We start from the raw sequence: 16,084 nt of genomic DNA, 5'->3' as shown, positions 1-16,084 counted from the left end.
GCATCTGGTGGATTTGAACCATGCACCTCTGAGACTGTAGTTGCAGCTTCTTGCCACTAGGCCACCAGAGCTCGCCTCTGTATTGACTCTTAATCCCAACATTTAACAAACCATGATAACACTGGAAACTAATCCTTTTTATCCATATTTTATCATCAACATAATGAGAATAATAATATACCCAAGGTAGCTCTGGTGGCCTAGTGGGTAAGGAGCTGTGCTGCCTACCCAAAGGCAGGAGGTTCAAATCCACGAGTTGTTCTGTGGGAGAAAGATGAGCAGTCTCCTCTCATGCAACGTTCCGTCTCCGAAAACCCACTGAGGATCAGCTACAAATTGATTCTGACTCACAGAGAGTGAGTGAGTGATACTCCTCGCGTAGAGTTGTTGTATGCTCCTGCATCACTTTCAATTCATAGCCATCTCGGGTGACAGAGTAGAACTGCCCCATATGGCAGTTATCTTTACAGAAGCAAATTGCCAGGCCTTTACTCTCACAGAGTGGCTGGTTAGTTCAAACTTCTGACCTTTCAGCAAGGAGCCAAGTCCTTGAGCCACCAGCACTTCTTTTTTAAATGAGTGGATATATGTAGAGTGTATACACAGGGCCTGACACACAGTGATTGGTATTACATTCTCCCACTCACTGCTGTCTAGTCAATTCCAACACATGTGACACTATATTAGGTCTCTGAGGATCTAAATCTTTATGGGGAAAAGCTATATTTCTCCTGCAGAGCCATTCCTGGATTAGAACCACTGACTTTATAACAGCCACCAGAGCTCCTCCTGAGTACCTAGTAGTATTTCTTTTTAATCCTTACATTTTAGAGAGTGGAAGTGTAATATGCTCTATTTTAAACATGAACAAGCTGTAGCCTAAATAGTCCTTTCCCAAGGTCATATCGAATAACTATGGCAAAAAAATTATAATTGAGCATCTGGCTCTATGTATAGAGCTCTTTGCAGCCCTTTCTTATTATTTGCTTCTCAATCTCGTATTTTCTATCCCACAAAGTGCAGGAAGAAAGAAGCATAAAGGGATGTGAAAAAATATCTTCTCACTTGGAAAATTTACAAACTGGACCTTGAAAGGATGATTGCAGTAGCATAAAGGTTACTAGAAACAATGCAGATAGAATGAGTAACATAAGACCCATAGATGGAGAAAGCTTGTACCTTATAAAGATAGACTTCCAGCACATTATTTTGGTAACCTATAATACGTTCACTTCATATATTCTGTTTTAGGAATCCCCTTGACAGAGCAGAAAGTAACAGTACCCAGTTCTTGTGTATCCTTCGTGACAGCTGATGTGCCATCTTCTATATACACCCATGTGGTTGAAAACACAGGTTCCCCCATCTGGAATTTTCAACAGCAATCACGGTTTGTACTTCTAACATTCTGTTACCCTTCTAGAATCTGCTGCTTGTTCAGGAAGATTAGCTCAGTGCAAGGAATGGAACAAATATGCTTTTTCTTTTAAGTAGAAGGTTGGGGTTTTTGGTGGGATAAAAGTCTACAAATCCTATTACATTTTAATTGTAGGCATTTTGGTTAATAATATTAATTATAATTGATTGATTAATTGCAATGTCTAATCAAATCCATATTGTAGATTGCCTTTCCCTTCACACAGCTTAGCAATTTATTATGTCTAGTTTCCTTCTTTTATCATCCCTACTAACTCTCCAGCATTCTGTCTGTAAACCTTCCCTAGCTTTTTATATTCATAGTCTTCTATCATAATTGTCCTTTTTGTGACTAGCTTGTATCACACAGCGTAATTTGTTCTAGATTTATAAATATTGTGTAATTTTAGTTACTTTTTCCTTGTATTTTAATGATGCATAATATTCCACTATGTGAAAATACCAGTTTCTGTAGCCATTTGTCCATTGAGGGACACTTGGATTGTTTTCAACTCATTTCCTTTATAGTGTTGCCGTAAACAGTGGAGTGGATATATTTGTTCATGTCACAGCTCTTATTTCTTCAGGATATATACCAAATAGTGGGATTGCTGGATCAAATGTTATTTCTGTTCCCAATTTACTAAGGAAGCCCTAAACTGCTTTTCATAGCATTTGTTGTTTGTTCTCTTGATGAATTTTGCTGTTGTTTGCCATATGTAGATGAGTTAATACCTCATTGTTTTGATTTGCATTAGTTGTAGATGAAGGTACACCTAATTCAGGTCATGGTCTTTTCAGTCACTTGCTATGCATCTAAAATCTGGACAGTCAATAAGGATGGCAGGAGAAGAACTGATACCTTTGAGTTATGGTGTTGGGGAAGAGTGCTAAAAACCCCATGGACTGCCAAAAGAACCGATATGTCCTGGAAAAAATGCAATCATAGTGTTCCTTAGAAACAAAGATGGTGAAGCTTTGACTCATCTATTTTACACATGTTGTTAGAAGAAGCTATTCCTTGGAAAGGTAGATCAGCAAAAGAGAAGAAACCCCTTAATGAAATGGATTGATACAGTGTCTGCACCAGTAGACTCAGATGTGTCAGAGATGATAAGGATGGCACAGGATAGGGCAGGGATCTGTTGTTCATGGCATCGCTATGAGTCGTACTCAATTCCACAGCACTTAATGACATCATGATATGCCACAGATTAGGGCTCTTAGGTTTAGCATAATTTTTTAAAGTATCTTTATAGTTTGAAGTTATGTGCCTATGTCTTTGATCCATCTTGAGTTGGTTGGTTGGTGGGTGTTTTTTTTAATATGAGATGAGATACAGATCTTGTCTCAGTTTTCTGCAAATAAATAGCCAGTTTTGGTAGCACCATTTGTTAAAGAGACTGTCTTTTCCCCATATGATGAATTTCATATCTTTGTTAAAGGCACTTGCCAAAGGTGGGTAGATTGATTTCTGGGTTCTAAACTCTATTCCATAGCTATGTCATACCAGTACCAGGTTGTTTTGATTACTATCACTATGTAATAAATTTTGAGAACAGAATGTATGAGACCTACTCCCCCCACTTCTTCAGTATCACTTTGCTTATGAAAACACTTTTCTTATCAAAGCAGTTATTTAATCTTGGTGTTTATAAAGGGAGCACCAGTGGAATAGTTATTTAATCCTAGTGTTTATGAAGGGTGGCATAGTTACTGAATCTTAGTGTTTACAAAGGGAGCTTTGGTGACATTGTCCATAAGAAGTTGTGCTGTGACCCCAAAGACCATACCACATGGCCATTTAGAATTCACCAGTGACACTGAGACATAAAGATGGGCATTCTCTCCTATTACTCAGAGCCTCTGCAAGCCAAAGGAATGCCCAGCTGTCAACTATGAAACAGTTCCGACTCCATAGCAGTGAGCATTTTGGGGTTTTTAATTGAGTATAAATTCCCATTGCTAGTTTACAAGTTTTAATTTGGTTATTTATAAATGCTTATTACAGCTCAAAAAATATTCAGTGAGAACCCTTTTGAATGCCTTACTCCGTTTTAAGCACTGGAAAGTTAAAGATGGTGACAACCCCTGTTGTTGAGAAATACATGGTCTACCTGTGAAGAAAGACAAGCAAAACATTCCGATAGAATGTGACAAGTGCTGTCATAGAAATAAAAAGGATACTTAGTGGAACTTGGAATGAGAGTATTGTTTAGCACAACTTACATTTTCAGAGAAGGCTTCATAAACAAGACCTCTCAGCTAATATTGAAGAAAAGTATATAAATTATATAGGTAAAGAATGATAGGAAAGGGTATTGTAGGCAGTGAGAACTAATCTCAGGAAAGAGTTTGAGTTATCTTTAAAAAACACTGTTGTACTAGAAAAGAAAACTACAAGAGACCTAGCTTCCAATCCTCTCTCTTTCATTTCCTATCTGTGTGAACAAATTACAGAGAATATTTGAGCCTTAGATTTCTCATCTCCCCAGATAACTTTTATATGGTTGTTGTGAAGTCCAAATTAGATGACATTTAGAAAAATTACTTTATGATACCCAGTAATTATACAACAAATGTTAGATCTCCTCTGGATTGCTCAAAATAAAGGAGATTGAGTCCCGTCAATCATATTGCAACTCTGCTGAATAATAGGGGGTTAGCTTAGGGGACCTCCTACTTGATAGCAGAACTGGTCTTCCCTTTTCTTTTGTTATCGGACCTCTGTATAAATTATCCCTGAGACAGATCATCATTACTGTTGTCATTGCACTGTGCCACCTTGTATAAAGTTTCATTCTTCTCCACCAGCACAAATCACATCACATGGTTCTCTTTCTCACAGTGTTTGCATATTTCACTTTTAGCAATTGCTCACATGTTCAGTGTTTTGCAATTTGAGAGGCTAACATGAGTCAGCAGCTAGAACAGTGGAAACTCAGTACCATCTTTGGTGAGCTACTGGAAATAGAGCCGTGCTAGCTATAGTAGCCAGGGTGCTTTATTTGAAATATCAAGTCTGTCCCAATGGTGACCAGAAAGCTGAGATTCTGGCTTAAATAAATAAATACATACATACATACATACATACATACATACATACATACATACATACATACCAACAAAAACAAAGTCACTACTGTCAAGTGGCTTCCAACTAATAGTGACCCTCCATCTAGATTCTGAGGTTGTAAATTATAACAGATGTTTGTGAGATTCAATGGATATGTAGTTATGTAGAACCTAACTTTTATGGACTTGATGAAGGAAGGAGGTTTTGTTGTTTTACTGTGTATAAAATTTGTTTCATAACTGTGGTCTCATACAGCCTTTGTGAATATTTTTTTGACCCCGCATAATGTCCTACAAATTCATCCATGTTGTGAGATAATCGACAGATACACTAAGAATCCACTGTGAGTATTTACTGTAGCTTGCTTATTCATTCTTCTGTGGTGAGTACTTTGGTTGCCCACGATGGTAACATGGTCTGCTGGGAGCAGAGGTAGGATTAGAAGGACAATGATAACTATTTACAATTTCTCTATCACAAAATTATTTAATTATGTACTGTCAAGTCGAAAACAACTCACAGCTGAACCTCCATCAGGTTTTCAGAGACAGTTAATTGCAAGGGAGGATATTCCCATCCTTCTCCCACAGAGCAGCTAGTAGATTCACCGCGTGCCTTTGGGATTGCAGCACAGTTTCTTACTGCTACCTCACCAGAGCTCCCTGCATTTTAACTAGGAAGATAAAAAATATGCTAGCAGATAATTATGAAGATTAAATGGAAAAAATGCTCTAAAAACTACAAGATATTCATCAAATACTATGTTTCATGCACAGAAATTTCCTCACATTTATTTTATGGTGGTGGTTTTTCTTAGGTTATCAAAAGAGCTTCTTCTGGACCCACAACAGACTCTGGTCTTCAAAGTTTGGCATAAAGGAGGTATGTCTTACAGTGTCTGTCTTATTAAAGCTTACATTCGATTGGGATTTTCAAATCTACCTATTTTTCTAACCAATTCAGATTGTGACAGTGTTAATGCTAAAAATAAATGTGTTACCAGGACTGGTCTTCCCTAACTGCCATTTTCTTTAGATTTCTCTTAGAGAATTAAAATGCTTAAGGATAATTTTGTTTATATCAGTCAGCAGCCATAATGTAAAAAAGTGTTACGTGTACACACACACAAGTACGTACTGCTCCTTTTTGTGATGTTTCCCTGTCTATTAACTCTGGCTTGCTTGGTCAGCATTTTCAGGCATTAAGAAATGTCAAGTGAGTTCAGCTCTTTTGATTTTCTGACTCCAGCTCTTTGCATATTTTATTATAATACTTTTCTTTTTCTTCTGAGCTGCCCTTCTGTTCAGCTCCTTAACTTCTTGACTTCTTCCCTTTGCTTTGGCTTCTCAGCGCTCTGCTGCTTCTGACATCTATCTTGGTCTTTTTTTCCCTACTTTCTCTTTGTAATGACTCTTTGCATTCTTCATGGATGATATTGATATCCTCCCACAGCTCATCTGGCCTTCTTCGCTCATTATGTTCAAGGCCTCAAATCTGTTCCTGTGATGGTAGGACTTCATTAAATGAAAGAGTTAAATGGGTCTGGTATGTGACATTTAGTAAGTGCCATCTTGGTTTTCAGTACTGTAGTTGTTTTTTAGGAATAATTTGTTATTGGTGATTCTTTTTATTTTGTTGGTTTTTTTATTTTAGTTTGCATACAAAACTCATGTGTAATGTATTTCATACTTTCTTTTGTTCACATTGTGTTTCATACAGTCATTCCCATACATTGTGTTTTATTAAAATTAATCACCATTGAACTATGCCCACCATTTCTCCATCTTTTCAGGTCCCTGCAAGATCTTTCCCATTTCCTTTACCCACTCCCTGTATTCCCCAAATTGTGCGATCCTATGATTTCCTGTCGTCCACCCTCACCCCTCTGCTCCCATCCCTTCCCCTCCTATACATAATTTATTAGTTATACTTCTACGTTTTACAGTAATGGTCTTATGTATTATTTGTCCTTAGGAGATTAAGCATAATACTCTTCATTCTTTCTCAAATTATGTAGTATTTTTTGAAATAATTGCTCCTGATTGCTGCGTGGTATTCCATTATGTGAATGTACCACAATTTCTCATTCCGCTTGATTGTGGTGAACATTTTGGCTATTTCCATATTCTTGGGATTATAAATAACACTATTATGAGCTTTGGTATACAAATCTCCATTTAGTGAGTGTCACGATATTAAGAGCTTTACAGACATCTATACTTATGCAAGGTAATAATATAACTAGTTCTGTTTTATTAGTATAAAAGCTGTGACCTGAAGACGTTTAGTTACTAAGGTCACATACCTTGCTATTAAGTGGTAAACCCAAGATTTGAACTGAGCTTTGATCGACTCTCTGTGCTTTCACCCTTGGACTTTACCATACTGGTAAGATTGGATGATTTAGAAGAATAAAGTATGAGGAGAGATGAATATAAATAGGAAAATATAATTCATCTCAGTCGTTCCAAGAGCAGTGGTCTTGGAGAATACTTTTTCAGGACTTACTTCCTAAGGCAGAATCACTGGCCTATAATAAATAGCTTAGGGGAAAGAACAAGGGTTCTTACATTTAGAGATGCATTTTAGTTGACTGTCAAGAATTCAAAGTGCAGAACAGCTGTCTTTATTTAGTGCTAAACAACATGCCTCTGGAAACTCTATGGACTTTGATAAATGACGATAGTTATAGAAAGGCTTCAGGCCTTTTGTTCATATGGTTGCTATGAGTTGTGGTCGACTCCACGGCAATCAACAAAAACATAACAGAAATAGGGAGCACTGGAGGCCTAGTGGCAGAAAGCTGCGCTGCATTCCCAAAGGCAGACACTTCTAATCCACCAGCTGCTCTGTGGGAGAAGAATGGACAGTCTCCTTCCGTGTGATAAACTGCCTCTGAAAACCCACCAGAGTCAGTATGGTCAGTCTGACAAGATTGCACACAGTAGAAATACCACAAGTGGCTTTAACAAATTGAAGTTTATTTTCTCAAAGTTTAGGAGGCTAAATCAAAATCAGATCAAGTCTGTTGCCACTGAGTCAGTTCTGACTCATAGCACCCCTGTAGGACAGAATGTTTTTGTGTATCATCAGTTGGAACTGACTCACAGCTGACCCTCCAGCAGGTTTTCAGATGCTATAAAGCACATGGGAAGAGATTATCTGCCTTTCTCCCATAGCGCAGCTAGCAGAGTTCAACCTCCACAAGCTATCCTTAGTATTTCAAAGCTTATAAATCTTTATGGAGACATAAAGCCTCACCTTTCTGCCCCTGAGTGGCTGGTGGTCTCAGATTGCCAGCTTTTTAGTTAGCAGCCAAATAAAAGTTTTAACCAATGTCCTGTGTGTCCCCACCCACTGCTCTGGGCTCCTTGAAGATCACCATGTTTCTTGGCATTTGTGTTACCCCAACTTTCCTCTGCCCTTTTCTTTATTCTCTTCTATATCTCAAAAGATATTGGACCTGCATAAACTGTGCACTAATCAACATAGTAAAGACATCTCATTCCTATATGGGATTATAACGTCAAGCATAGAGGATGGTATTTGCAGAGTATATTTTATGGGAATATATCCATCTGTATTAACATATAGTTAAAGAATTCACAATAACTAAGACAGGCTCTGGTTTTCGGTATCTCATCCTTATTATCTGTCTTCTCTCATGGCTTTAGAATCACTGAGCTCCCTCCTCTGAATCAGTTTCTCTGTGTGTAGTCGCCTCTAATCTCAGTGGACATATCCAGCCATACTGCCCAGCTCTTCTCTTTTACTCACAGATGAAGAAAGGGTGATTGGCTTTGCCTCAGTGGACCTCTCACCACTTCTCTCTGGCTTCCAGTTTGTCTGTGGCTGGTACAACATAACAGACTTCAGTGGACAGTGCCAGGGGCAGATCAAAGTTGCCATCTCTCCTTTGGAGAATTTGATCCATTTTAAAAAAGAGAGACAAGCAAGACGTGGAGTGGAAACCCCAACATCACTGGTATGTGCCCTGATTCTCACACCTAACCAGTAATGGTTCTCAAAAAAAAAACAAACAAGGAACTCATGAAATAATATTCAAAATGGATGACCCTGGAGGACATTATGCTGAGTGAAATATCTCAGTCACAAAAGACAAATACTGCATAGTGCCACTGATGTAAAACAGGACTGACATAGGGGTTGGGGGTCGGGGGAGACTGAGAAAGATGGGATAAATTATGCATTGAAACAGATGAGAGAGAGAAGCGTTTAAAAGGTATATATGATTAGGTATTATAATCATGACATGAGTCCAGAACGAAGGCTTCATGGTAGAGTGGACTTGGGGGAAGGGATTGTATAACAATAAAAGAATTTTTCTTTTATTTTTCAAAGAGAAGAACGAACTAGAATGTTGGGGTGGGCAGAGAGAAAAGTTCAACAATGAATGAATGGAAATCCAAAATCTTTATAGATTTTCATTAAAATTACTAATAATAAAAAAAATTTTAAAAATACCTATGAGGTCTTTTACACACATTTGGAATTTCACTTGTTATAGAACACATTATATATTTATGCTTCATAACCATCTTTGGGGACATACCAGGCAATATTCCCTTTTCTTGTTCTGTTTTTGTTGTTATTAGGTTCTGTCACATCTGCTGCCCTATCCTGTGCCATCATCATAATCTCTACTCAAGTCACTATGTCAGTCCTTCTCAGAGGGTCTTTTTCTCTTTCTTTCAACCTCTAACTTTCCCAGCATGATGTCTTTTTACAAGGACTGGCCCCTGCTGGCAACATGCCTAAGATATGTGCGACAAAGTTTCACCATCCTTGCCTCTAAGGAGCACTCTAGTTGCACTTGCCCAAAGACAGATTTGTTGTTCTTTTGGCAGCCCATGGTTCATTCATAAATCTTTGCCAAAATAACAATTTAAAGGCATCTATTGTTCAGTCTTCTTCTATTGATTGTACAATTTTCACATGCATTTGAAGCAACTGAAAAATAGTATAACCTGGGGAAAAGTGCTTATAAATGTTTTAGCACAGCGTCCAACACATAGAAAATAGTAGGATCATACATATACAGTAAATTTTAGAAATGTTTTTGTCCCTTGCTTTATTCCAAAATACTTTGTGCTAACAGGTGTACCATATTTTTCATTGTGTCTATAGATTCCAAAGTACCCCTTTTCCTTCCTTGCCTCTGATATGTATGCTACACTCCCCAGCTATATTACAAGACAGACTCCAGACTCGCTTGCTCACACTACTTCAAATGAGCTTCCTGCTTCATCTCCTGCGAGGTAAGTGGTTTTGTTATGATAAAAAAATTGATACCAAAAGCTAAAGTATTGTTAAAAAGCTTACCTCTCTTTTATTTTCTTTCCATTATTCAAAAAGAAACAAGATGAAGAAAAGGCTTTGTTGATCTTTTATGACTCTTTGGAACCACTGTTTATTTCTAAAGCTTTCAGAAATTCCCAGATACAAATTCTCCACCCTAAATTTAGTAACAACTCTTCATTATTCTCCCTCATCTCAATTCCCTGGTGACCTCTTTCTGCCTCTATGATTTGACCCTCAAAGTAGATATTTCATGTCCTTTTATGTCTGCCTTATTTTGTTTAGCATACTTTTTTTTTAATATTATACCCACAAAAATAACACACTCAGACATTAATGTGTGTATTACCTTTAGAAAAAAACACATAAGAAGGTTGCAAGGCTTGCAATATATATAATGTTCACCATTTCGGACTGAGTTGTGGCCCCCAGAATATGTGTTAAAAATCTATTCCTGTAAGCACACATGTGTTCCTGTAATCTCACTTTGTAATGGATTGTCTTTGATATGTTCCTGAGGTGAGATTAGTGTGGTAGGTATCTTAAAGCCATCTCTTTTGAAATATAAAAGTGATTAAAGCAGCAAGCAAGAAAAGCAGAGATAAAGGAAGAGAGAAGATCATGCCACATGAAAAATCAGAAGCTAAGGAGAGACAAAGACCTTCCACTGGACCTGACAGAGAGAGAAACCCTTCATCTCAAGTCAGACCCAGTATTCAGACTCGAGTCTCCTCAACTGTGAGAAGTGTTTTGCTGAACCTAACCACTTGTGGTGTTCTAGCAGCTGTAGGTAGCCAAGGCACATACATGCATTATTTGTATAAAAATGCAGACACATGTTTAAGGTTCATCCATGTTGTAAGATTTCAGAATCTTAGTCCTTTAAATGACTGACAAAAAGGAAATTTCTAGAATTAATTTATTTCTTTCTTTTTAATTGGTTTGCTCAAAAAGTTAGTATACATTGTGTTTCACATTATTCTTCATTTATATTGTGTTGCATACAATTATTCCCATGCATTATGTTTTATAAAATCAAACAAAAAAATATCAATCACCACTGAGCCTTGCCCATCACTACCCAGTCTTTTTCAGGTCCCTGCCACATGCTTCCCCTTTCCTTCACCTTCTTCTTCGAACCTCGAAATAAACTTAATTTTTTTAATGCTTTTTTGAGGAATTCTATAGATTTATACAGAGATTTATTCTGTAGATAAAAAATATTCTCATTTTTGGTAGGAGTATAGCATGATGGAGCTGCTTTATTAGTCTTAGCAGTTCCTCATAAAGTTAAACAGAGCTACCATATGGCTAGTACCTCCACTCTTATTTATCTATCCACACAAGAGAAAGAAAACATGTCTACACAAAAATTTGTTCATGAATCTTTATAGCATTATTACCCATAAGACCCATTAAAGCGACCCAAATGCTCAACTGATAAATGGAAAAACAGATTTGAAAAATGTGGTTTATTCATACTCTAGAGTAATATACAGCCACAAAGAGAAATGAAGTCCTGATACTTTCTGTATCGTGAATGAGTCTTAGAAATATTTTGCTAAGAAAAAAGAAGCCAGTCACAGAAGATCACATATTACTTCATTTATTTGAAATGTCCAAAATCAGCAGATATAAAGACAGAAAATGCCCTGCAGTGCAGTAGTTAAGTTCTTGGCTGCTAATCACAAGGTTGTGAGTTCAAACCTACTACCTGCTCCCAGGGAGAAAGCTGTAGCACTCTGACCCTGTAAATATTATAGCCTTGGGAATCCCGTGGGGCTGTTCTCTTGTGTCTTGCAGGGTTGTCGTAAATCACAGTTAACTCCACAGCAACAGGTTTGGTGGTGTTTTGTTTTTAATAGAGACAGAAAGTCCATCAGTGGTTGCCTAGAGCTGAGAAGTTTAAAGGGAAATACGGGGTAACTGCTAGTGGGTACTGGGTTTTAAATTAATGAATCTGTTTAAAATTGCTAATAGTGATTGTTACATAATTCTGGATATACTAAAAACCATTGAATTGTATCCTTTAAATGGGTTAGCAACATAACTCCCAACTACATCACCAGAGCTCTCTTGGCACATAGAAAGGACTATAAATTATGTTACTCTTGTTTTAGAAAGATTACTCAGGTTTAACAGATTAAAGAGGCAAGATCATTTGAGAGACAGTTTTCATCCAAGTAAGAGTTGATGAAGACTGCAGCAGTGGGATGGACCTGTGGTACCATTTCAGAAGAATAACACACCTGCAGTTCTTGTTGGCTAAGAATTTCTTTTGCCCCCACTTACTTTCAACAGAAGCAGTACCTCAAAGAGCCAGGCATCACGTCATGAAGAGCATGTGCAGAATATCCGTCGATTTCATGAATCCCTGCACCGGGGAGATGCAATCTTACCAAACGATGGCAGAGAGCCTGTGTTGCCCTTGTCCTCCAAAACCTCCCTTCTGACTTCTCTCAGGTGAGGCTGTCTGCCTGCAAAGAGACACAGATAAATGGACAGTGAGTGGTAATGTGTATTACAGTCAGCCCTTGAGCGTAACAAGTTTAAATGCTTTATGCACACTTAAACACATTGTTTTTTCCTGTTACTATTGCAGTGAGGCCAAGTGTTGTATCTGCTTAAAATGCCATGTGATGCTAATCATCTCCACATGAGCAGTTCATCTCTTCAGTAATATACCCATGTAAAAATGGGCACATTTCAAACTCATGTTATTCATGGGTCAACTGTACTGCTTTTTAATCGCTTATCTCTGCTCTAGGAGGTTTTACAGGAAATTTCTATGCGAGTTTGTGTCATGTAGCCTCAGATTTTCTCAGTATGAGGGTTTCCATTCCTTCAGAGGGCCACTCTTTATTGCTTCTGCAAGTACAGGATTTTAGGTATTTCATCAAAACTGAGCAATTACGACCCTCACTTCTATAAAGCCTCACATCTGTTCCACAGCAATGCAGTAGTAGTTCTCAAAATTCAGTGTCAGAACACCTGAAGGGCTTTTTGAAACACTGATTCTGAGGACACCCTTCCCCCACAACCCCCACCAACCACCCCACCTCACGTTGTTCTTGATTCAGTAGATTTAGGATTGTTCCTGAAGTTTGTTATTTCTAAAAGTTTTCCAGTGCTGCTGAACTCTACAGGAATTCTATGCCAAATGGAAATGAAACAAATAAGCATTAAATTTTTTTGCTTTATAAACCGGTGCTTCAGAATGAATCACAACTTCCCATGAAGCCTACAGGACAGTATTCTTTGTCCTGTTTCACATATTACTAAATTATAGCTTTGTGTGTATCACTTGGAGTGCCATAATTCTATATGCAAACTTCTACCAAAGCCTACATTTGCATTTTCCTTCAAGCCAAGCCAGGTTCACATTTGTTTGCATGACCTGCAATAGGTTTATCCACAAGCATACCTAGTATACACACACCTAAGTAAATCTGCTGTGATTTGATAACATCTTGATTCAGAGATAGAATAGGTATCGGTTTTACTTTTTCATCTATTTAATCTTGATCTGAATCTTGATCACAAGACTTTTCCCACCAAAAAGGAAAGAGTTTCCATTCACTTCATAGTTAGTGTCTATGCTGTGCTAATTGTACCAGGCACATTGAAAGAAATAGAGAAATTTGAGATACTGTCTTTTATTCCCAAATGCTCATGGCCTGGTTAGGGAAGCTGACCTAAACCATGGTGAAAAAATTAAAAGGAAGTCTAAGATAGGTTTGATGGAAAGGCTTAAAGTAAAAGCATTTAAGGGAGAAGTGGCCCTATGATTTGACTTGATAAACATTTGAAAAGGAGAAATATGAACTACACTTTAAAAATTTAATATAATAGAGATAAAGCAGTACCTTGAACTCAGATTTCAGCATGAGCAAATGTATTATACAGAAATGAACACAGTGGGGCAGAAACCATCTGTTATGAAAAAAAAAACACAGAATTTGGAGCTCCAAATTCTGAATAGCCACATACAGCTATTTACCTTGGATAAACCACTTATATTTTCTGAATCTTAGCTTTCTTACGTGTAAAAAATTATTGATCTTGTCTGGATTGCTGAAAATTAAACAGGATGCTGTATAATAGCATACAATGTAGAATCCTAAAGAACTCAAGGTGGATGTATCATTATTGGAAAGTGTTAAGATTGAATGTTTCCCATTAAAGGTTTTTAATTTATTGTTCCATTCAACATTCATTTATTTTATGCCAAATTCTGATGATTATAATTAGTACAAAGGAATCTACACAAAGTTCATAGCTCACAGGGGAGACAGATATGAAACAAGCAATTAATATTACTGGAGAGTATAGAAGGAACTGAAGTGTGGCCGTTGCTGTTGTTGTTAGGTGCCGTTGAGTCGAGTAAGACTCCTAGCAACCCTGTGGACAACAGATCTGAACCCTGTCCTATCTTGTGCCATCCTCATCTCTGACACACTAGAGTCCATTGCTCCAGGCACTTTGTCTGTTCATCTTGTTGGGAGTCTTCTCTTTCACTGACCCTCCACCTTTCAAAACATGATGTGATGTTCTTTTCCGAAAATAGGCTCTCCTAGCAAAATAGCCTCTCCTAGCAACCTGCCTAAAGTATGAAAGACAAAGCCTCTCCATCTTTGCCTCCAAGGAACACTTTGGGGGTTCTTTTTCTCCAAGAGTTATATGTTTGTTCTTTTGGTAGTCTATGGGATAGCACAGCTCAAATACATCAATTCTTCTGTTATCCTTATTAATTGTCCAGATCTCTGATGCATAAGAAGTGATTAAAAAGACCATGGCCTGAATCAGGTACACGTTAGTCTTAAGACTGACATCATTGCTCTTCAGTATTTTGAAGCATGAAGAGGAGGTGCCCCTAAATCAATTTAAAGGGTCAGAGTACCCTTGTCTCAAGGGGTCATGGGTTTCACCAATCAGCAGTCTTACAAGCTAGGAAAGGACAGTGAGATCTCATTCTATCAGATCAAAATAACAAGTGAGGACTTGGGCTGCTGATAAAGAATGATTTGCCACAAAGAAGTCGTTTTTTTGCTGTACAAGAGAAACTGCATTAGCTTCATAGACTAAGAGTTCTGGTGGCCTAGTATTCCATTGTGTTTATGTACCTTAGTTTCTTGATTTATTTGCCTGTTGATGGACACTTGGGCTGTTTTTATCTCTTTGCTGTTGTAAATAATGCTGCAGTAGACATGCGTATGTGTTGTTGTTTTTTCTCTTACAGGAAGAATCTGAGTGAGCTAGATCAGATCCAACAATACTTCAGCCAGAAGCTCAACAAGCCTTTCCTACCCCACAGTATTCAGACTCATACCACCATCTTGCAGGACCAGCAGAGCTGTAGGGACCAATCTGAGCCAGAAGCCAGCAACCTAGACTCTGAGACTCAGTGCATCTTGGAGAAATCTAATAACCTGGTGTTACAAGTCAGCTCTTTAATCACAGGTATGGTGCATTCAAAAAGCACATGGATGTCTGCCCTCAGGCAAGGTCATGTGACAAATAGAGACCAAAGTCTTTCACTATCTTTCTCTTAACAGAAGATACAGAGTAGTGTGGCAAAGAAAGATGGGGCAATGAAAAGAACATTGGACTAAGAGGCAGGAGACATGGTTCCTTGGTAGGTTTCTGGCACAGATTGACCAGAATGTTCTTTCTCAGAATAGCTGAACATTTTGTTTCCCTCCTTAAGCTTCATTTTCCCCAAACAAAAGGAGAGAGAGCATTAAACTAGTGGGTTTCTTAATATCAGCTAAGGATCTACAAACCTATTTAAAATTATCTGCAGAACTCAGAAATCTGTATTTTCACTAAAAATTCCCGGATCATAGGGAGTTCTCATGGGCTAGTGTCAAGAAGCTGTGCTGCAATCCCGAAGGCACACAGTTCAAATCCACCAGATGCTCTGCTGGAAGAGGAGGTGCAACCTCCTTTACCAGTTGGATTTGATTTGATCACACAAGTGTGCACACACACATACACACACACACACACACACACACAGCCCCAAAAGCAATTAAAAATCCCTATATCATTCTGATGGTTGGAGGGTCAGAGCCTTTAGGTCAGTGTTTCTCATTTTGGCTACTGACTGGAATTAGTTTGGAAGCTTTTAAAAATCCATGTAACAAGACTGTATAGTGAGTGAATCAGTTGCATTAGAGTCTCTGGGGATGGATCCTAAGCATCAGCATGATTTTCTATCTCCAGCTAATTTTAGCATGCAGCCCAAACAGAGACAACTCCAAACAAGAACTT

The 16,084-nt window shown here is 38.0% G+C and overlaps 1 protein-coding gene across 1 annotated transcript in view; it reads left to right on the top strand.

Annotated features, from left to right (window-relative positions):
- Window positions 1–16,084, top strand: part of C2CD3 (C2 calcium-dependent domain containing 3) — a 179,706-nt gene that overhangs the window by 131,174 nt on the left and 32,448 nt on the right. The window contains exons 25-30 of the mRNA XM_006885575.1: window positions 1,252–1,390; window positions 5,310–5,374; window positions 8,272–8,477; window positions 9,641–9,771; window positions 12,113–12,274; window positions 15,051–15,271. Coding sequence (XP_006885637.1) covers window positions 1,252–1,390; window positions 5,310–5,374; window positions 8,272–8,477; window positions 9,641–9,771; window positions 12,113–12,274; window positions 15,051–15,271 — 924 coding nt within the window. The remainder of the gene's footprint in view (window positions 1–1,251; window positions 1,391–5,309; window positions 5,375–8,271; window positions 8,478–9,640; window positions 9,772–12,112; window positions 12,275–15,050; window positions 15,272–16,084) is intronic.

This window comes from Elephantulus edwardii, unplaced genomic scaffold (assembly GCF_000299155.1).
Source record: "Elephantulus edwardii isolate Elephantulus edwardi_28Jun2011 unplaced genomic scaffold, EleEdw1.0 scaffold00044, whole genome shotgun sequence".
Lineage (NCBI taxonomy): Eukaryota > Metazoa > Chordata > Mammalia > Macroscelidea > Macroscelididae > Elephantulus > Elephantulus edwardii.
The sequence above is the reverse complement of the archived record's forward strand: the minus strand, read 5'-3'. Positions and strand labels throughout refer to the sequence as shown.